General features: G+C 32.9%; 1 protein-coding gene across 1 annotated transcript in view; it reads right to left on the bottom strand.

Moving 5' to 3' along the window:
• Nucleotides 1-3,628: 3,628 nt before the first annotated feature.
• ZPLD1 (zona pellucida like domain containing 1) overlaps nt 3,629-23,723 on the bottom strand; it is a 36,474-nt gene continuing 16,379 nt past the window's right edge. The window contains exons 3-10 of the mRNA XM_015821789.1: nt 21,617-21,798; nt 20,867-20,939; nt 12,425-12,522; nt 10,064-10,144; nt 7,382-7,553; nt 5,477-5,585; nt 4,582-4,611; nt 3,629-3,807 (exon numbers count right to left, since the gene is read on the bottom strand). Coding sequence (XP_015677275.1) covers nt 3,629-3,807; nt 4,582-4,611; nt 5,477-5,585; nt 7,382-7,553; nt 10,064-10,144; nt 12,425-12,522; nt 20,867-20,939; nt 21,617-21,798 — 924 coding nt within the window. The remainder of the gene's footprint in view (nt 3,808-4,581; nt 4,612-5,476; nt 5,586-7,381; nt 7,554-10,063; nt 10,145-12,424; nt 12,523-20,866; nt 20,940-21,616; nt 21,799-23,723) is intronic.

The following is a 23,723-nucleotide window of genomic DNA, read 5'->3' as shown; positions in this document are numbered from 1 at the left end:
GAGACATTGTGACTTTCTCAGCTATCCATCATAAGTATTTTTGTTCAGTGCTATTGTAACTTTGAACATTTACATTATGAGTGGACATTAAATCAGGACAACATATATGTGATATCTAGCTCTTTGGAGAAGGGTTTAATTCTGGGAAAGGTGGAAAGAAAGAGAAGGGGATAACCAGTAACAAAATGTATGGACTCATTTATAGCAGCAAATAATGTACTACTGGAAGGTCTGAAGGACCAGGTTAGTAATAGGCAGGGGGAAAAAATCTATCCTTATGATTGCTGAGAGTCAGTGCCAACTTGGTGGTACATAGTCAATCAATCAATATGCTAAAATCTTCATCTACACTCTTCAAATCTAAAGATAATAGTTGCAGACTCTGTACATTGCTGAAGCTTCTGAGACATGTAATCACCAAACTAGAAGATATTAATCTACGGCTGTTAAACAAAGACAACACACCAGTGTTTTCTGATATTATTTTCCAAATTACTTTATTAATCATATTTTACATGCCATCAGACTTATACCCTGAAGTGCAAGTACATGTTTCTGAGGTATTGAAATTGGAGAAAACCATGCACAAGTTTCATGTAAAAAAAATACAGTGCTTATTGGATATTGGATGAATATTTGGAACTCAGAATTAAGTAACATGACAGTTTTTTTTAATATTATGATATTCAAATAACCCTGACATTTTCTGTACATTCACACAGCCATACACAACATTGTTTAGAGCAGTGTGCACAGTACAGTTATATAGTTTGTTCACTGTAATGCTGAGTATAGCTCCAAATTGTTAGCATAAAATTAACATCCAAATTGCATCCTATCATGCTATGCTGTGTTCTGCATTATGTAGCCTATGACTGGCATACACTGTCAATCAATATTTTGATTTACGGTAGAGATTATCTCTAACTTTCCATTCTTTGATGCCTGGTATTAAAAACTAAACCATTGGATAATAAAGCAGCAAAATCCAGAAGTTTTGAGACTCTATTTCTCTAACTTTAATTGGCTGAGAATTCTTGAAATTATAGTCCTAACACATTTGAAAACTACCAGGTTCGGAAAGACATGTCTAAAGTGTATCAGAGTAGTTTGAGGTGTAAAGCAAAAACAGTAATAATATTTGGCTTTGACCAGTTGTTTTCAAATTCTTTTTCTTCAGTCAGTGATCTGCTCATATTAAAAAGCCTATTTCTCTGCATGTAGAACGTGAAAAATTAATTTACCCATGAGACACAATCCACTTCAGATAGTTTAGAACAGCATTTTCCAAACTTGGGAACTTAAAGATATGTGGATTTCAACTTCTAGAATTTTCCAGTCAGTGTGCTGAGTTGACAATTTTGAAAAACACTGCTTTAGAACAAAAAAGAGTCATATAGATTAAGCAATTAAAATCATATATTTCAGATCATAATTCAGAAATAATCTCTAGATTTATTTCTAGGATTGGTGTTAGAAACAGCAACTGCTAAGAAATAGGTAGCCTGTCAGAGTGCAACAAGACTGAGACTGACAGTATGCTAGTCTTGCTACACCAGTGGCTACAAGCCACCATGCAAAATTACTCACAATGCAGCAAATTGCAGTAATGTTTTGCTAGATTCTCACTGTGGGAATTTTAAATTTGAGATTCTAGTTTGTTGCTACTAGCACCAGTTGTCCATGAATGTAACCAACTTAGTTACATTCCACTAATAACTACCACTGATCCGTGAAATAGAAACAGAACACCTTCTATTTCTGTTTTGGTTGATATGACCTACATTTAGATCTGATTTTTATCAAAGATGCAGAGTAGAACTGGATGATAACATACCTCGATTTTGTTTCAGCTGTAATGTTAAAGGTAAATAAATCTGCTATCAGTCAATTTAATGAAGAAATTAGGATTATGAATTAATAGTACTATAACAAGTATTTATGTAAAAGTTCATTAAACTTCAAATTTTTCTATAATCTTAGGATATTAATGTAGGAAGCCATTAATTAATAAAAGTTCAAGCAGGCCATTTCATTAGTGCAATGTGCAGACTGATTTCTTTAAGCTTAATTTGCTGAACATGTGGAGGTTTGTCCAAACTGTTTTTTTTATAAATATATGCAAATCATTCCTTCACAATTTGGAAGTAAAAGAATTTTGAAACTATATGAAAGGTTTTGTAGAGCAATAAGCTGTGCTATAAACCAATTTAACAAGCTGTAACCCAAAGTTTCATACTTAACCAAAAGTACATCCTGTGTACAAAAGTTTAAATTACCTTACTGTAAATCAAAATGAGAATCATAAATCTTGCAGACACTTTTGCTTTCCTTTCTTAAGTAGTAGTAAGTTTGGACAGCCTTTTCTATAGATTGTTCCATTAATAAGCAGGAAAATATTGAGCCTAAGTGAAAATCTATTTTCACCATCTTAGAGATAGAATGTAGAAGGGAGAGGAAGAACATACAACTAAGTAATGTTCATCAAATAAGAAGTGAAATACCATTTTCTTGTTCAAAATCATTCTATTAGCTATTTTATGTTTCACATTATCCTGCCCTTGGAACATCTCTAGAAAAGTCTCTCAAGGATTAATTTTGAGCAGAATAAATGATAGCAGCAATTTCCATGAATGGAACAGGAAGAACCTCCATACTTCATTAGCTTACTGCATGACAGGTACCATTAACAGGAGAGGAGAGGAGAGGAGAGGAGTGGGGAGGGGAGGGGAGGGGAGGAGAGGGAGGAGAGGGGAGGGGAGACACAGTTTCTACTGGCTTCCTGCAGTTGACTATTTGATTTAATTCTTTGTAGCTGGTTACATTAAAACAGAAAAGAAGAAACCAGTTTAAAAATAGGGAAACAATTTTCAAACAATTCTAAAGAAAAAAGAAACAGAGAATAAGAGAGGGATGTCCATGCCCTGTCCTGCCCTCACATATCTAAAACAATGAAGAGTTTCCATCTATATTATTGAGTTTTGAATTTGCAATATAAAGTATTTAGTTTAGGCAAGGTACAGTCAAAATATTCATTATTCTATAACAGATGCTATGATGAAACAAAGCAAAAGATTATCTTTACAACATTCAATCTCATTTTCCAAACTATTATAATCATAACCACTTTTTCTTTTGGGTGTTCTCTAGTGTTTTGTGTTGCCCAACACAAAATTATATGTCTATAAATATATAAAAATCAAAAATATATGCCTCTAGAGATATGAATAGAAAGTTTTGACATACAGTGTATAATCTTGTAGAAAGTAAGTACAGAAACCATCTTTTCTGAAAAGGATAATTGAACTATGAAAGTTTCATAGCATTCTGGTTTATATAGATGTATAGATTTAGACAAGGATTTTGCTTTGTTTTACCTTTATGATTCAGTTTCTATTATCAATGATCCCATTGGCAAAACATCAGAATACCTATTCTTTCACATACATGGTACATCAATGACAGAAAACAGCTACAATGTTAATTCTATTACTTTTTATCTATATAAAAGCCTAACATTACTAGAAAGAATAACTGGAATCTGATAACAATAAAGTGATACCTTGGTGACACTTCAAGGCAAATACATTTTATGGCAATTGGAGAATGTTCAAATTATTTGTTCCTTCTAGTTGAAAACTGGATTTCTTAGACCACTCAAAATAAAGTTACTGCTATGCCCTTTTCTGTAGAAAAGGAGGAAGGACAGTACACAAGAAATGGTGCTGATAATTCCTAGAATTACTATTCCTGAAATCAATGCACTGGTGACTGAATTCAGCTGGAAAGAGAATCCATTTGAACTTCCTACAAAGGAAAGAAATAGAGAAGAAAGAGTTAAAATATTTCACAAGCTCTGAGAACAATCCAGCTAAAGTTATTTGACTTCTCAATATTCATAGTTAAAGAATCAATGGGCAAAAATAACCCCATTTCAGGTGAAAAGAGTCAGAATCAAAATAAAATACATAATTTGTGAAATGGGAAGTATATAAATTTAAAACTAAATTAAAACAAAATAAAACAAAATAAAACAAAGGAAGTGAGTTCTCAAAGTGTGTTCTCAAAGAAGTTATAAACCTCATTTTCTCTCTGGAATTGGCAGACTTTATTCTCTTTCACTGATTTAGGTGAAATAGATTTTTTTAAAGATACTGGCGGTAAATCAGTGAAAAAGTACCCAACCATTTCCCATTCAGCCTTGCCTTCAGCAGAATTCTGGGTTGAGCAGCAGTTCTGCTTTATTGATCTCAGCTCAGTGCCTTCTTTCTTAATATTAGGTCACAGCAACATTCCCACAGCATTTTTTTTCTCACCATCTCCCATGGAATTCATGACATATTATGTCTAATCACAATAATATCAACAGAACTATGACTGGCTTTTTAAATATCATATGCTTTTTAAAAGATGGGATCTACTAAGCTTTTAATTGGATGTTTAACATTTTCTGTCATTTAAATTAGCAGAAAATGTTGCAATGTATCAGCCTATATACAAAGTATTTGACTAGTAATTAGGATAACATTCAAATATTTCTTTTAAAATTAGGGAAAATTTATTGCTATTGCTATAACTTACCAAGCTGTGAATTGTTGGTTGGGATCTCCTCTGTTTGAAATACAAAAGTAGATTCATTTTAGTTTGAAGGTATTCATTTTCTTGTGTTCAGACAAAATTGTTGATACTTTAAACAGGAATAACTGATCTAAGACCCCCAAGTCTAAATTCACAATTAAGAAGACATTCATCAAAACAAAAATTTATATCAGGTTTCAAAACAGAAAACTCTATCTATAAGGTAAAAGTTATAGCCATTGTACTATTATAACATTCAAAGTACAGCACACTGTAAAATACACTGAAATGAAATAGGAAAATAAAAATGTGGGCTTTTTAGTTGCTTTATTGCACCTACATAATTCATATGTTGATGACTTTAGGGATGATGAGTCACTGAAAGGAAGATCCAGCTATATTTATGCAGGTTCTCTGCAGGATTCTGATCTCTGCATAATCTGTTTTCTGAATCTATGAGATCTATGCAGGCAGTCCCAAGTTGAGAACATCCAATTTACAGAGAACTCATACTCTCAAACCGATGAATCTATGAAGTTGCACAATTTAAATCTATTATTCAACGCAAAATGAAGTCCTTGCTTCTAAAAGCAAAGCCACCCATATTGCTTTACATCTCTTGTTCCTCTAGTAGTTTTAGAGGCTTCAACTCAAGTCATGCTTGAGTCCTGCAAAACCCTTTTCTAATTATGACAATTGTCAAACAAGTTTACATAAACTTGTTCCAGAGAAACACTTCAATCTTCTCCTTCATGAGCAGCATGTCAGTCAAAACTGCCTTACATAGACATAGTAGTCATATGAGAATTAAACAATCAAATACAAGTGTAGAGTCTATTCTTGAACAGGAAATTATCCACATTATATTTTAGAAATCACGTAGGATGGTTGTCCTTACCAGTTCTCGTAATTATGGGGCCAGCAGATATTACTGCACTTCCAGAAATGCTCTGAGAGATCCAAGTGGTTCGCTTCACCACATCTCTTTTTTTTCTATTACTGCAGGTCTAGAAGTTTCAATCAAAGTAATTATGATTCAGAGCAGGTAGAAATAATGTTTTTCTCTGGTGTTCCATTTTAACTTTGCATAGAAACTAAAAGCAAAACCCTCTTGCTTAAAAGAATCTTCCTTGCAACAAAACATTTGAAAACTGCTGAATATACAGTAGTTTATTCTTGGTTATTTCTTAACATATTCTGAACTTATTTTATTGTATAATAGTTATATATTGCATTGTCGTCCCTTATTGTCCTTGTGGAATCTCATCTAGGAGTTTTTCAAATTACTCCTCATTTGGTTGGTGAATAGCAGATTAAATTCAGGCTACCAAATGCTTCTTTCACTAATTCTTTACTGAAGAGTCTCCATCCAGAGATACTCCCATAAAACATAAGTAGGAAATTATTTCCATAATCTTACACTTGAATGTTCTCCTCTGTATGTCCCAGGCTTTGCTGAGCTGTTACCAAACCTTTCAGAACACAATTACCCTCTTTATAACTTACATTATTCTACATATTCAGAAAATCTATTTTGAAGAGTTGGTCAGCACTTCAGCAGAACATGGAAGGAAACAATGAAAACTTAAAAGATTAGAGAAATATTTGCTAGCTATGGAATGTGTCATTCAAACAATAATTTTTCTCAGTTGGAATACTTACAAAATAAAAAAAATAATTGGACAGTGATGAACATTTGAAAATATACAATGCAAAAGTAAAATCAAAAGGTTGAGATAACATATTGGCACAACATGGAATCTCTGTAATAAAAAATGCAATATACCCTATTATAACAGTTGTTAATTACCTGGATTACTGAGGAAAAGATATAAAACAGAGAGGGATGAGGTTCCAACAGACTCCAGCAATTAAGCATAAGAAAGGGAAAAGGAAGATCTGGCTCTGTGAAAGGAAATTCTTGATTTTTTGCCCTCCAGGCAGTCCTATGATCATTTTAAGTAACAGCACCTTTAGATAAATAAATCTAAGCTAGGTGCAAAAGAGTAGCTAAAAGTTTTAATATGAATATCTTTTATGCAAAGATATGGGTAAAATATTTCAAAAACTACAATACTGAATCCAAATTGAAACACTATTTTATCAACAGCATGTTTGTTATTTGATTCACTATGAAGACATTCAATCAACATATAAATAGAACAATTTAATTTAAACAGAATAGCTTCAGTCTGGGGAAAAAGTGGAGAAAATAATATTAGGAAGGATGTTGCATACTTTCTAAATGAATATATATTTCTTAGAGCACAAGAGGAAAGAAGAGTAAGTGAAAACCATTTTCCCATCCTACTTTAGGCGACTCAAACACTCCTTGTATTCTGAACATTGCTCAGTGGTCTCTGGATGTGACTGATTATACTTAATTTTCCAGCACTTCAGGAATTTGTATAAAGCCTCTCCTCACATTAATGTTTTTATTTTAGATTCAGTTTTGCTCATCATAAGCTTATTGAAAGATGAATCTCAATTTTAGGTAATCATATTACATATTGACTTTCACATCACTCTTTGATAGTTTATAATTAATAATTTCCCAAGCCCTACCTGTCTGTTAAATGAATAATGTATCTGAAAGTGGAAGGAATCAGCTACGAACAACAAGGTTCACCAAAGCTAACAGAATTCAGTTTGATTATTTCATCTTAGTGTAACCACCACATTGAAGACTCATCTATCATTCAGGGCATGAATTTTATTACACACTAAGTCAACTACTTTTTAAAAGCATCCCCTAATGTTAAACCTTCAAGCTGCAGCACTACCCAAACTCTCTGAAACATACTGGAACAAGAAAGGGGCAGTCATCCGCTCTGCACAACTTTGTCACGCAGTGTAGAAAAACCGCAGACATTTTCTGGTTCTTATGTTTCACAAAGCGGAACACCTCAAAAGAAAATCGGCCCATCTGACTCTTCCCATTTTCAATTATAGTTGTCTGAGGGTCTTTGTCACAACTGAAAAGGAAATAAATGAAATGAGTAACTTTCACTGCTTGAGAAATACCTTTAAAAAAGAATAGCATTTCATTAACAATACCATATTTTAGAAATTGTTGGCATTTCTTTCTATACACCATCTGAGGATACAAGATACAGCAAGATGCAAGAACATCTGCCTCTGAGAAAAACCTGCACTGGATATTACCTAGAGTTTTCACATAAGGAAAACCAATTTCCATGACAAATTATACAGTATATTACACATTTAAATAAATGAATAACCTTTCTTTTGAACATACCCTATTTGTATTGCCTTGTTGACTATTTCAAAGGTTTAACGTCAAAGATATTGCAGATATAAATGTGCCATATGAGACTAGTTCTCTCACTACAGCAACTCATCCTTAGGCCAAATATAAACTCAGAATATGAACAAAATTAATTTGCTTCACATTTAAATATGAATTGACATAATTCATAGTTACAGGACTTACACATACAGTAAATAAGAATACACTACATTTTTTACATTTCCCTACATCTTACAATCAAAATTTCCACTTAAAACTTGCATTCAAAACTACATGTTTTGAATGTTTGTCCCAAAATTCTTACATTCCTTTTTATCAGGAAAATTGTGTCAGAATCACACATGAATTTTCAATGTAGTATTCCAATACCTACTGTATATAAGATTTCTTTACATCTTTATGATGATTGTTTTTTTAAAAAATTGGAAAACTGTTGACTTTTCAGAAAGCAAGAAAACTAGATTCAGCAATTTATGAAACACAGTTGCTCAATTTCTCATAGCTGTTTGGTAATTCTTGTTATCCATAAATATTTCCATGATATAGACAAATTCTTATTGAACATAAGAACAGCTCTAGTAATATATGTCAGCTCTAGTAATATATGTTTCAGCTCTAGTAATATATGTCAAAAATATGACCAGATTTACTGACAAATCAGAACAGACCAGTAGATAGAATGTTGGGTTTGTAAGGAAACTGTGTGCTTATCACAATGCCTATTCAACTGTCCACTTAACTCTGAAGCAAAAATAGCACTATTTATTTTCATATATAAATTTTATCTGCATGCCACACATATGTTTGTTTTTGATTGAACATGTACATTCAGTAATGTGCAAGAATAATTATAATAAACCACATCAATCTGTGCTGAACTGTTGGAAAGAATAGTGGTAATCATGCATGCAGACTGTATTAATATGAGTCTTAAATACCATTTTAAAATGCAAAATGAAACAAATAAAGTTCCAAGAATAGTTACTGCAGAAAGTCTTTCTTCATTCCTTTCTTTTTCCTTCACTGTATGGTGTTAAGCATTCAAATGAGTTTTATCATGGACAGAGTATTAGTACCGTTTTATAAAACCCTAGTGAGACCACACCTGGAATACTGCAACCAATTTTGGTCACCATACTACAAAAAAGATGTTGAGATCTTGGGAAAAGTTCAGAGAAGAGCAACTAAGATGATCCAAGGCCTGGAGACTAAAATATATGAAGAAAGGCTGCAGGACTTGGGTTTGGCTAGTCTAAAGAAAAGAAGAAATAGGGGTGACATGATAGCAATATTCCAGTATTTGAGAGGTGGTCACAAAGCACCAAAGGGCAGGACAAGAAACAATAGTTGGAAACTGATCAGAGAAAGAAGCAACCTGTAATTAAGGAGAAAGTTCCTAACAGTGAGGACAATTAATCAGGGGAACAGCTTGCCTTCAGAAATTGTGGGTGCTCCATCACTGGAGGTTTTTAAGAAGAGACTGGACAGTCACTTGTCTGAGATTGTATAGGTTCTCCTGCTTGAGTGGGGGCTGGACTAGAAGACCTCCAAGGTTCCTTCCAGCTCTATTCTATTCTATTCTATTCTATTCTATTCTATTCTATTCTATTCTATTCTATTTAATGCTAAGCATTTAACATATGTATAAATAGTACTAAAGCCTATAGTAAGACTATCTTAAAACAGACCAAAGCCATATAGCCTAGTATTCTCTTTGTACAAATAATGGCCTAACAGCTATAAGGGGATTGTAAACAGATTTGAGTACATTCTTGCTTATGTTCCAACATAAATGAAATTGACATATACACTCCCTCCAGTACTAGAAAAAATATATATTCAGTGTGACTTGTATCCACCTATAATATTATTCTCCATACATTTTTACTTTGAATTCAATGCAAATTGGAATCCATCAATTGAGAATATTTGCTTAGTATATATTTATTGATGAAGGCAAATAGAATAGGTTAGACTTAGCAGATAGCCATTATTTACATGCATATTTCTGCACTGATTCCAAAGATTCAGTTCCTCTGTATGCATTACTTGTTACATTAACTGACATTTTAATGCTGTAAATAATTATTAAATGGAATTAATATTTTATTTAAGCAGTTAAAACTTTTGAGTTTACTTTTAAAACAATCCATATATTTTGTGTAATCCATCACAACCATGTAAAATATAAACATGCTGTTTAAAAATGTCTACCTAAAGAAGAGATCATATCGCAAATTGTCATTTGGATTTCCAGATGGAGTAGTGTAGCAATAATCCATCAAAACATTCCATCTGCCAAAGAAAAAGAATTAACAATTAAAACACTATTTCTAATTCATTAAACTCTTTCATGTATATACTGTGTTTTAGTAACTGTACATTTGTAACTTTTTTGGGTAAACCTTTTGGGTAAATGGATTTGCACAACATGTTAACTTGGGTAGGGGTTTTTTTATTTTGATTTATTGTTTGTTTGGTTAGCTTATGGTTCTATGTATTGTAAAAATTAGTAATCATGTTAAGTATTCATGTTCAAATATCTAATGAGCTGTCACAAAGAAGAAGGGATCAAGCTGTTTTCCAAAGCAACTGAAGACAGGACAAGAAGCAATGGATGGAAACTAATTAAGGAGAGAAGCAATCTAGAAAGGAGAAAATTCCTGACAGTGAGAACAATTAATCATGGAACAGCTTGCCTCCAGAAGTTGTGGGTGCTCCATCACTGTAGGTTTTTAAGAACCATTTGTCTAAAATGGTATAGGCTTCCTACTTGAGCAGGGGGTTGGACTGGAAGATCTCTAAGGTCCTTTCCAACTCTGTTATTCTGTTATGTGTTTTAAGTGAATTGGCTGCCTTCTGAACAAGTTTTTTTTTAAAAAAAAAAATAAGTCATCCTAGAAATGGCAGGTATCAAATACCAGTATTATGCTAGAAATTACTACCTACTACTAAGATAGGAGACTTCTAACTGCTGAAAGATTAATAGATATGTGCACCACACAATTCTACATTTTAGCCATACAATGTGTATTTTTATCCCCTAAAAATTGAGGTAGATTCTGTGTTTGAATATAGAAGAAAATAACTGAATGAACACCTGCAGATTGTGTGGATTCATAAATCCTACTTACAGTAGTGGCCAAAATTGTGAAAACCTTTTGGGAAAAGTGTACAGTAGAAATGCCACCTTTGGTTAAGTTTCCACCAATTTTTCTTCTAATTTATTTATAACTGTAGCCTTGTTCACTTAATAACACTATTTTACATCGCTTTCTGGGCAACCAGTCAACTCTTTGCATCATTACTTTAATTTTATTACATTTTACAAGCTCACTAAATGAAAGAACACAAAAAAACCCCAACCAACTTGAGAGCGATCACATAACACCTGACAAATGTCCTCCTCTCAGCTTCAACAGATGACATCAATACTGAATTTTACTGTGATCTGATTGGCTCATTGTCAAAACAAGATGACACCTGATTGGCTCTCTAAACACTCATGCTTATTGGCTACAATCAGATGAAGGAAAGTTACCTGATATCAACCTAAGCAAATTTTGCTTCCTTTTTCTGGTTATTTGGCTATAACTTTTCATAGAATACAGTACAGATAATTGAACAAACTTTGTTGCATTACATTCTTGATTAAATTATATTTCCATTGATATATAATTTTATGGTACTACTCCCCCAAAAAAGTGGTGTTATTAGCCATCAAACCTCAAAAATACACTTTTCCCAAAAGATTTCCACAATTTTGGCCACTACTCTAGTTATAACATGGGTCTGAATTTGATATGATGTGAATTGACTAGCCACTGTAATCGGCAAACCATAGTTTGTAGCTTATATTAATATGTGAGCCCATCCAATATTCAATATCCACAACTTTAAAATAATGTAAACTATGAACCAATTAAAGTGTGAGACTGAGTACAGATTTTTGACAAGCTGAAAGAAAAGCTCAGTTCTGAATATCATATGTCATATGCCTAAACTATGTGCTCAAGTTCTTTATACATTTGCAGTAATTAAAGCTATCAATTCTTATTTAAAGAATTGGATAGCATATAATGGAAAAATATTTTTTGCCCAATATCCTGATATGTTATCCATGATAAGTTAGAGTTAGTGATACTGGACGAGCTAAACCAGTGATCTGCTTTTATTCAAACAGTATTCAACTAAAGGTTAGGTTTTTTTGGTTGCTTGTTTTGGAGAGTTCATGGGAGTTGTCTTTTGTTCAGTTGGGTTTTGTAGCCTAGCATGTTGGATGAACCTAGCCCATCTAACTATTTATTTAATTCAATCCAGGACCAATAATAAAAGCAAGGTACAACAAATATGGTAAATAAAATAAAATAAAATAAAACATTTGGTTCAGTAACAGCAATGCTGGATGAACTTAGAAAACAAGTTAGCCAATAATCAGGCTGGTCAGGCACAATTTGTGAACTCAACCAGTGTGAACGTCATAAGTTCACAAGTCATTATAGCACAAGGAGCTTGGACGGAGATGTGTTAGGAGTATCAAATGCAAAACCAACTGATCCTTATAATTGGCAGTACCTTCCATCTAGGTTTGTTGCTCTTACAGCTGCAAAAACTTTTGTTTTCAAAGGTAGTCCTGTATTAGGTATAATCAGCTGTTGGCTGTAGGTAGAGTCCTACAAGAAAATAGTAAATGCAAATATTGTAGCAACGTCATAACACAGAAGTCACAATGAAATTGCAGAAATGTAAAATGTAGTCTGCTTGGAGCATAGCAACTCTAATAGAAAGGAAAAAAGATAATTCATAGTTCTCTGCAAGGCAAGGAACTTTTAGTGCACACTACTTTTAAATATCAGTGGAAACCCTAGGAATTTATCTCCTCCTAGGAAAGGGAAATAGCATTGAACAAAGTGTAATTTATAATTTGTTTATACAGTTTCCCTCAAAATTGCTCCCCCAGTACCTTTTTATCCACTTAAAAGCAAACATAATCACTAACCAAATGACTGTAAAGGGACTATTGAGAAAAATACTAAGAGAAGACTAGACTGATTTTCTACATCTTTCTTAAAACAGTAGTTGCTGTAGGTATTTTTCAGAGGAAAAGTTGTAGCCCAGGTTCATGTGTCCATGTTTGCAATAAAAATTTAATCTGGGCCTCACATAAAACAGAAATCCATGATGATTTTTCTCATTTGTTGCAATCATTTAAAATAAATGGAACTTGTGCAAACAAATAGCTTTTGGCTTTCACTGATTTACATTGTGTATTGGGCTCCACATAAAACTGGAACAGTGCACTGACATAATTCAATATGACCAAATGCACTTGCATGAATGCACTTAATGTTGTAGTTTATAGGGAGCATATGTCAGGATTTTTAGAGATAAGATCTTCAGAAAATTTTGTGGCAAGTACAAATGGTACCAGACAATATGTAAATGAACTAAATCAAATATTAACCAAGATAAGTGAATGGTTAAAAAGTGTCACATTGAATTTATATATCAAACTATAAAATGCATTAACATACAAATAATCTGTCTCTTCAATTTAGCAATGTTTTTTTAAAAAAAACATTATCTAGAGTTCTCCTTAATACCAAAAAGATATTGAGACAGTAGGAACAGTTTTATAATCCCTACTTTTGCTAATATACAAACCAATTTATGTTGAAATTATTGTACTAAACTCATTGGCATTCATGACAAAACAATTTTAGATTTTTACATCTTATTAGCTACATATTTAATACTTGGTTTTGATCATTTGAAATGTTATACTAGAAGATAAATTAAATTCTAGATGTTGGATTGAAATTTGAAATAAGATTGGGTAGCATCTCATTTTTTAAAAAATAAATAAGCAAATAAATTACACTTAAAATGCAGCTTTATACTTGACCTTAAACAAAACAAAGGCATATTGAATTTACTAGGATATTTCCAGATAAGTGTGCATAAAATTGCAACTTGATAAATATTTGTTCTATTATATCGAGCTATCCAAATTTTGCAAAACATCTCTATGACCTTTATTTTGGTGTAATAATTTGTAGGAGTCCTTAACTAATAGATTTGAAATTACCCCATTTTGATTCAAATTAAAGATTGCTTAGTTAGATAGTCTCTCTAGGATCCTTTGAATATATGAACAGATACTTAAATTGATTACTTTGATTCACAGTTTGAAAGGTCTTCTCATATTTATCCCATCATGGAATTTTAAACAAATGTACAGGACTCTGAATTAATTTCTTTTGCAAGGATGCTTTTATTACATACATTAAAATTCTTTCATAAAGTTGTATTTATCCTTCTAGATACTAGCTTTAGTTATTAGCTGGAATAATGAATTTCAAAATTATTGTGCCTCAATTTAAGAGTTATATCTGACCCCACTTAAACCCTAAGTACAATGTACCCTGTATTGGATAGTGTTTCAGTGGGATCACTGAATACGTATGTCAAGATATACTATATATGAAAAATACTGGGAGACAGATATAATTTTGACACATTTCCCATGAAATACTTATATTATAGCAACATCACAGATAAAAATAACATCAAATCTGTCTATTGTGAGTGAAATTAGTAAGATTACTAATATATCTTTGGTCTGACCATTACTTGTTACAGAGACATTTTTGACAATATTCTGAATATTACGTCTCTATCAAAATTAAAAACAGTGGATTTTTAGGGTTAGGGCTTGGATTTGCTCCTGCTGCCTGGCTTGCCATAATGGATTGCTGAAAACTGATAGTTGTCACAGAGTTTTCTCCCAGCAAAGGGATAAAAGAAGAGGAATATGATAAAAAAAAATAGATGGTTACAGCATAATTTACCAGAGGGTCATCAGTTTTTCTTTTCTTCCTTGTTAGTTATTATTGCAATGATTAACTTTACAGTTTTACCATTTCATGAATTCTATTGCACGAGGGTATGTTTTAGTTTAATTAGTTTAAAATTCATAAAAATAAAAATGCCTATAAATGCCTAAAAAATCAGTAGGTTGCAAGTTTTAATATCCAATTAAATGGTGAAAACACATCTGTTAAAAATCTGGAGTTCCTGCTTTGAATGAAATCCCTTCTAGCTTCATCAAGCATCAAAACCAGGTAACTTTACAACTGCAAAATTACAAGGTTATATATGAATGCTGTGCTGATAAAAAGAAATGTATGTACCTGAGAAGCGTAGCAGCCTATAGAGCACTTAAATTATCACTTGGATTTAATTACCTATCATTTTACTAAGCCACATTTTTATGACATTGATATAAAAGATATAGATCAAATTATATTTTAAGTTATGTGCCTTGTTCTTCAGCTTGTTCTTCTGAATTCTGGCATGAATTCAAATTGTTGACTGTCAGTTCTTTTTGACTCCGGGGGCATTATTATTATCTCCTTGTAATGATGCTTCTTCCAAATCTGTTTTATTTCCTATGTTCCCTTTTATATTTTTTATTAAATTGTTATGTCTGGAAATGTCAAAGTACATTTACAGTAGTATTTGCATTTATTAAGTGATACTGTTGTCAAAAAAAAGTAGGGATAATGAAGGGAATATGCCAATAGCTTTTTGTTTTATTAATCGCAGAATGCACGCTTGCTTAGTAGTATTTAAGTCACTCAGAGGCAGTAGTGGATAATTACAGTAAACCTTAATTCATTAAGCAAACACAGCACAGCACTACAGTATATTNGTAGTATTTGCATTTATTAAGTGATACTGTTGTCAAAAAAAAGTAGGGATAATGAAGGGAATATGCCAATAGCTTTTTGTTTTATTAATCGCAGAATGCACGCTTGCTTAGTAGTATTTAAGTCACTCAGAGGCAGTAGTGGATAATTACAGTAAACCTTAATTCATTAAGCAAACACAGCACAGCACTACAGTATATTACATTTTAATATATGGAAATTAGTATATTTCATATTCATGCTTAATTAATTATGCTCCTCATAGAGTAATATCTTGACCCTAACACAACCATTTCTCAAAAGTATCCCTTGTTCACCAAGTAATCCTAATAAATCAAATAGTAGAGTTATACATATGTATGAATTCATTAGGAGCACCAACACCACACAAGGAATTAATCCAATGCTGCAACCCTCTACTTAAGCAGAATGTCAATTTTGTTTTGCAAATATAATTCTCAAATTGAATGTCAAGTATTAGCTTTGACAAATTTCAGGTACATTTAACGTACTATCAGCATTTATTTCTTTTAAAAGAAAGAGAAGCTATTCTACCAAATATGGATCTTCACTTCTAACCTTACAATGTGGAAAAAGGAAAATTTACAAGAAACTATAACCACGATTTTGCAGTGCAATGCACTGTATAATGCAATATAATGATCTTTACTTTCCTTATAAACATTTCATTCCAATATGTGAAAGTTGAGGATAGAAGAGTGCCCCAAAGTGCTACACATTCTTTTTCAGAGTGCCTCACATAGATTATTGCTTAAGGAGCTACATTATAATTACACAAACACCACCAGGGCAAATTGGTATGAATCTACTCTGTTCCAGTATGTGTCCTTCCGAAGAGCATATCACAATCTATTTATCAGGAACATCAAAAAGATGACAACACAGGGGATTGTGCTCAAAAGGGAATAACTTTTGTGATTTCTATAAAAGACTTGCTGCAGAAAGCAAATGAGTAGAGAATGGATATTGGAGTCAGCAAACAATGCCTTGCAATAAGACAGCTATTAGTAACCCTCCTTCTCCCATTCACTACGACTTTGGGAGTGGAGAAATCTGACAAGTGAACAGAGACCTTTATTTTACTGTTTCCTTAACAAAGAGTTTCTTGTCACCCAAATTTCTAGCACTAAATGGTTCCATAATGGGCTTATCTGGGCTAGCATTTCTGCTGCAATCCTATAACCATTATTTCCAAAGCACTCATGAATGGGCAGACTAATTTCTTATCAACATCCTTTCATTTTATTTAAAATCTGTTTAAAATTTGGCACACCTCTTTCCTACCATATGGACCACTTTCAATTTTTTTTACCTCAGAATAATGTTACAAGCCCTTTATTAGCACTATCTAATTTTAAAGGTTCAAAATGCATATACACATTTTTGTAAAATTTGATACCCCTTTTTGACAAAATAAAGGTTAATTTATTTTGAAGCTTTAAATTCATTATGTTTAAAACAAAAGAGCCTCTGTTCTTTTATGTTTTTCTCATGCTAGACTATGAGAGAATGTAACCCAATATATAAATAAATGAAGCTGGATTATAAAAAAAATCCAAAAGAAATTATACAAATTCTGAATAGCAATCCCCTACACCTATGTAACCCATTTCCTAATTCTTTGATATCATGCCTAAACTATAAACAGAAATGTGCCATTCAGAATGAACATAGCCTTTATATTTTTAAAGTAGTGTACATGGCTTAACAGTGCTATTGGTCTTTTCATACCCGGAAGTAAGTGACTGTGTTAATTCTTGAGTTATCCAGCTGAAAAAACATGGTTTTCTAATGTTTTGGGGTATGAGTCAGCTGGAAACATAAACTGATATATGGTACTCACCAATTACATGCTGTAAAACAATTTTGTTAAGTTCTTTGTTTTTAAGGAAAAAACTGATTATAGTTAGAACAATATCTAACAGATGTTACCATCTTAGAGGTTAGCAGCTCATCTGCTCTACAAGGAGTGGGGGGGGATCCAAGATGAATAATTTGTACACCTCTTTGCATCAGAAAGCTATTCACCAATAAAGCTTCCAAAATGTTTTATCACAAGAAGCAAAGCTAGTTAAACATTACTGAAGGGGAGTAATCTGCTATGGAGGAAGGTACACTTGCCTTGTCCATATGATTTTATTTATTTTATTTATATATTAGATTTATCCTACTTTTTTTACTTTTATAAATAACTCAAGGTAGTGATATACATAATACTGTTTTCTCCTCCTATTTTCTCCACAACAAAAACTCTTGTGAGTTGGGTTGGATTGAGAAAGAGTAATCAATCCAAAGTTACCCAGGCAGTTTTCATGCCTATGGTGAGACTAAGACTTACAGGTGCCTGATTTCTAGAATAGCATTTAACTACTATACGAAACTGGTTCTCATTTACAAGATCAGTGTATAAAACTTACTGCAATAGCATTTTGAGCATAAAAACCGAAAATCAGAATACAAATTGGCAAAAAGTACTGGCTATGACTAGTCCTAAGAGCAGGTTATCATGAGCTTTAATGAAACTAATTTATTTCAATTTTTTCAGGACAATATAATATTCCTTCTTCTCAAAATTTTAAGAAATTTGCTCCTTTCTCTCTGATTGTGTAACATACATTATTTTAAGAGTGGAAGTAATAGTTTTAATACAACAGATTTTAATCTAGTCTGTAGAACTGCATATCACTAGAAAGCAAAACAAGACATTTGTTTAACTACAGTTACTATTATTCTCTATCATACTTATACCTCATTCATTACACTCCAAATCTAAAGAACAGACTTTTAAATCAACTGCATGAATTATATTCTAGGTCCATGATGAGCTGAATAATAATCTTGAAAATGTAATTGTAATTTAGTAAATTACCAGCTGAGAGATAGAAAGATGATTTTTTTAAAAATTATATATTTGAATGAATAAAGAAAAATTCTAATCAACACAAAATAAGATTTGGAGGATTAGCATTGGCCTTATAAATAAAAATCAGTTAAATTCTTTACATTTCCCACTCAATGACCCTATTTATTCAATACAATTTTTTTCAATTACATATATTCAAATTTAATTATCATGCTAAAAATAGAAAGCATTATCTGCCATCAAGAACAATGTAAAATATTAGCTGTCTCAATAGAATAGAATTAACATTGATTTATATTAGGGGTAGATGTTTTTTGGGAATACCCTCACTATTGAGAGTTAAAGTTCTGAAATGACACAAGTTGCTTCCCCAAGTTTAAAAAACTGTAATTATATTTGCTGTATCATTACTTATGACTATATATTTTTTTAATCAGGTCATTAGTCTAAGCATGGTTATGATAACAGGGAAAGTGCCTTCTTTTACAATGGAAATGTGATTTGTGAAGCAGCTTCTGAAAACCTTGTGGAACTTCCACCCAGGCTGAATAACTGAATCAGTTGAACTACTGTTGCCCAGTGCAGATGGTCCAGTCTTAGTGCAGATTAATCAGAATTCCATTGTAAACTGAAAACAAAATTGGAATTATTATTACTGTTGTTTATCATTATCACCATCATTATCCAGATTATAATCCTTACCTATATGTTCAATATGTTTCATTCTATCCATGTCACTGTTTTGTCATCTTGTTTCTTTTAAGTTAAAATTTGAACAAAACGTAAGAGACACAATACTATGGTTCCATATTATAATTATAATTAACACCAATAATAATAATCATTTTGTTTATACACTGACAAAAGATTTAGGTCAAGAATTCATAGCCCAAAATTTCCTTCTGAAAAAAAGGAAATTGGATAGCATGATTTTGGATGCATACTTGGTTTGAAAATACAATCAAAGGTTTTTATATCAAATTGGATCAAGCTGAATGCCAGAAAGTACAATCCTAGACTCTTTACTGGTCCAAAAAATTATTAATGACTTGGATAAAGTTATGGAGAAAATGTTTATCAATCTTTCAAAATTTGATGGCATAGCTAATATACAAGATGACAGAAATAAAACTCAAAATAATCTTGCTTGAGATATGTTTGAGATATTCTAAACAGAACAAAATTTAACAGAGAGGTGCAAAATTGGTCACTTATCAGATAAAACTCAGATGTTCCAGTATAGGATAACACCTTGGTTGGTAGCAGTACTTGTGCAAAAGATCATGGGATATTCATTGGTTATAAACTGAATATGAGCAGTGTGACACAGCTATCAAAGAGACAGAAACAATTTTATCAAGTTTCATTTCCAAATCATGGTAGTTAGTGAGTTTCATTTTATTCTAATTTGATCAAAGTGAAATTCTAGCTACTGTACCTTTAAAGGTTAGTTTCATTTAAAAGAGCCAAAAAGAATGATTAAATGCTAGAAACTAATTGTGTGGAAAAAAAGGTTAAAGGTGGTTCAGCCAGTTTTACTTTGGAAAAAGAGGATGAACACCTACTCTCTGTGGAATCCAGAGCCAAGAGTCACAACAGAAAGAGGAGTCAGCTCCTAGGAAGCTTCTCTAGAGCAGTGGTTCTCAACCTTTTTAATGCCGTGACCCCCAACCGGTCGTAAGTCGAGGATTAAACCGGTCGTAAGTCGAGGACTAAACCGGTCGTAAGTCGAGGACTACCCAACCGGTCGTACGTCAAGGACTTTCCCTGTCCGGGAGCGCCGCACATGCGTGGTTCCACCCCCTGCGCCGGCCGAGGCGTAGCTGGCAAGTGGCAGAGACGGAGCAGGCCGACCACCAGCTGGCCCAACCCAAGGGAGGTAAGGCACCCGCCGGAAAAGGGGAAAAAAATGGCGGACAAAAAAAATGGCGGACAAAAAAAATGGCGGACAGCCTTGCTTGGCGACCCCCATGAAATGGTCGATCAACCCCAAATGGGGTCCCGACCCACAGGTTGAGAACCACTGCTCTAGAGCAAGAAAGGAGCCAGGATTGCCCAGAACAGCCGCACATCGAGGTTTCCCATGAGGACATCACCAGACAGTGTTCTCTTGCAGGTTTTAGAGCTGAGCAAACTGAGAAAAAGTCATCTTGTCTAAATCAAGGTTTGGCATCTTCAAATGTACACTGGGTTTTCATATTTCCTCTCTTAACTACCTTAGGAAATTGCTTGTTAATGGCTTTTGGATGTTAAAGACTTTCAGAAAGTTTCATTAAACCGGATACATTTCCCTTTATCGCTGATGAAAGAAGTTTCATGCAAGTTTAAGGACTTTAATTTTTTTTAAAATAAACAGCAAAAAGATGTCTAGAACATTTGTATAACAGAACAAATTTGTTTAGAACATTTATCTCTACTTACATTGTAAAGGAGCAGATTCAAAGTGCTTATAAATGTACCATTGTTCTCTCTTACAGAAATTGCAGCTGATGACCTATGAATAGATTAGAAAGCAAGGCTATTTAATATGTCACACACATTCAATGCTTTTTCATATTAAAATAAGGCATATAAGCTAATTTTTATTTATTTATCAAATTTCGCAACTGCTCATCTTCCTCACAGAAGGAACAATGAATGCATGAAGCAAATAATTAGGAAATGAAGACAAAATAGTCATCCAGTAATTTATAGGATAGCATTTATTTCTGAGCTGTGTATTAAAATTTTGTTGTGTAAAAATTAATCATATCTAAAGTAAATCAGTTCAACAACTGTTTTGTTCAGTTATGTGCAGCGAAGCAGCTAAATATCTGCTTTCTGGTTAATAAATATTTTAGAAGCAAATTTTATTGTAAAACAACAGACGTAGTTCAAATCAAATGGTAAACTAAATCCTGGGAATCACGTTCTTTTAATACTGTTTTTCTCCATGTCTTCTTTCTTTTTTCCCTTCTCTAAATTCTCATGAGTGATGACAATTTTATGTATGCAAAGGGAAAGGGCTAACATTTGTCTTGTGCTAGGAATGTAATATGCTTATAGAATACAACCAATTCCACTTCTCTAAAATCTGAGCGGTTTCATAATAAAAATTGAGCAATCATAGTAACTTTTGATTTACAAAACAGTAGTCATTTCTTTAAATATCAATCTAATATTCATACTTACGAAGCAAGTTGTGTATTGTTGACTAGGTATTCCAAAGGATAGCTACAGCTAAATTTATACAGAAGTCCTGGTAAATAGCTGATAATTGTTGGTGGATCTGGGGTATCTATATATCCTGAAATATTACCTATTTGGACTGTGGATGCATTGCCATATACATTGATACCTGCAACTGAGGTTACCTATTAGGATAAAGCAAGAAAATTGAAATTACAGAGATGCAAAGCTTATATTAGAGAAAAATCTATAAAATAATATAGATAGGAATTTAGTGCTTAAAACATCTTTATGGCCTTATCTGAATGACTGACTCAACAGTGCACTCCATTTTGGGTTGACCAACCCTATTGCTTTTCTTTGAAATCATGAGGGAAACAAATGAAGCAACAGGTAAACACTTTGGCAAACAGGCAGAATGTTATGATTTGATAAAGAATTTTGGTCCTATCATAAAGTCTGTTGAGTATTTGTGAAATTCCACTTTAAGATGTTTGGCCCTTTGGTGGAAGGTAAGCAACCTCACAAATATTTGAATAAAATAGCTGGTAATTCCTTCTTTTAATCAACAGCCCAAATGAGGCAATTGTCCTTTATTTTTATCTCTTCAGAAGTGCCTGTTGGAATTATAATACATTCTGACATTGTTACTGTGGTTTTAAAGTTCAAATCTGACAGAACTGCTAAGCAATCAAACTGGCAATGTTTGTATTTAGAGGAAGAGGGAAAAAACTGAAAATAATATGGCCATGTTGCAAGGCAATATCATTTGCAAATTCATACAATTGGTCCAACTCACAACATTTAAGAATATTTCAGGTAAGCCTAGCTTGAATTAAAATCCTCTCCATTCTGTAAGAATTATTTGTGCCACCTACCCTACCCCATCCATACTATACCAACTGAAATAGTAGAAAGAGACTTTATCACTGCCAGTCAATTCTATCACAGTCATTCTCTTCCACTATATGTGTTTAACCTATTTCTCAAAGTACAATAGATAAGTTCTGTATGTTTGGATTAATATTGAGTTTAATATTTATTATTATTATGATTTATCTATCTATGGCTAAAGCGCCTCTTATTTTACCAGCTTCAAGAAAAAGACATGTCAAGCAAAGTCTATGTATTCTTAATTCTTAACACCAGCTGTGACTGATGCTGAATCACACAACTAGTAATGTGCTCAACTTTTTCCTGCAGCAAAAAAAAATATCTTCTCTGAAGTCATTAATTGTCCTCACGAGAATATTTTTATTTTGAAAAACAGTTTAGAGTGATGTCAAGCCTTGCCTGTGGTTATGGAGGAAGGAGATAAGGAAAAGAAATTTCTATAAGCCCTCCTATTGTAAATTAGGGGCAACCAAGTAGAACATAGGATTTACCAAAATACATTTTAATTATCTACAAAACACCCTGGATATTACTTTTCTATTTTTTTTATCTTAACTTTCTATAATTAGACTTGCTTTTAATCTTGAATCTCTCTCTGAAGTGGTCAATGGCCCTACCCAAACAGTAAATTTTTCACCTCTTTTGTTTCTCCTGATTAACGTCTAACACTTTTGTTAACTCTGAGACATTTATTATTTTAAACTCTCTTCTCTCCCCTTTCCTAAATTAATCTAAGGTTGGTTATTATCCAATCATTTATCTCTTCCTGCTGATGCAATACTAGTCTTTCTTAGCATTCACTATTCTTCCAATGGTATCTGGGTAAATGCAGGAATCTCTTCTCCACTGACTTCTTGCATCAGTTCTACTGCATTTCCAATGACAATTTCTGCATTCATTTCTTATCTACATACTTCTAATAACAAAAGCAATCACTGTGAATGCCCTCTTACACTTCCAAATGATGCTGAGTAGTATATTATTAGGCACTACAGGAAAAATATATCATAATAGGACAGGGATAAATATACAGATTTTTATTACATACAGGTAAAAGCTTCATTGCAATAATCTTACATGTCATAATGAAAAGGGTAGGGAGGGAGGGACGGGGAAGAAAGAAAGAAAGAAAGAAAGAGAGAGAGAGAGAGAGAGAGAGAGAGAGAGAGAGAGAGAGAGAGAGAGAGAGAGAGAGAGAGAGAGAGAGAGAGAGAGA

Source organism: Protobothrops mucrosquamatus, unplaced genomic scaffold (genome assembly GCF_001527695.2).
Source record: "Protobothrops mucrosquamatus isolate PMUCROS unplaced genomic scaffold, P.Mucros_1.0 scaffold1400, whole genome shotgun sequence".
NCBI classification, from domain to species: Eukaryota; Metazoa; Chordata; class Lepidosauria; order Squamata; family Viperidae; genus Protobothrops; species Protobothrops mucrosquamatus.
Note: the sequence above shows the minus strand (reverse complement) of the source record. Positions and strands in the feature narration are given on the sequence as shown.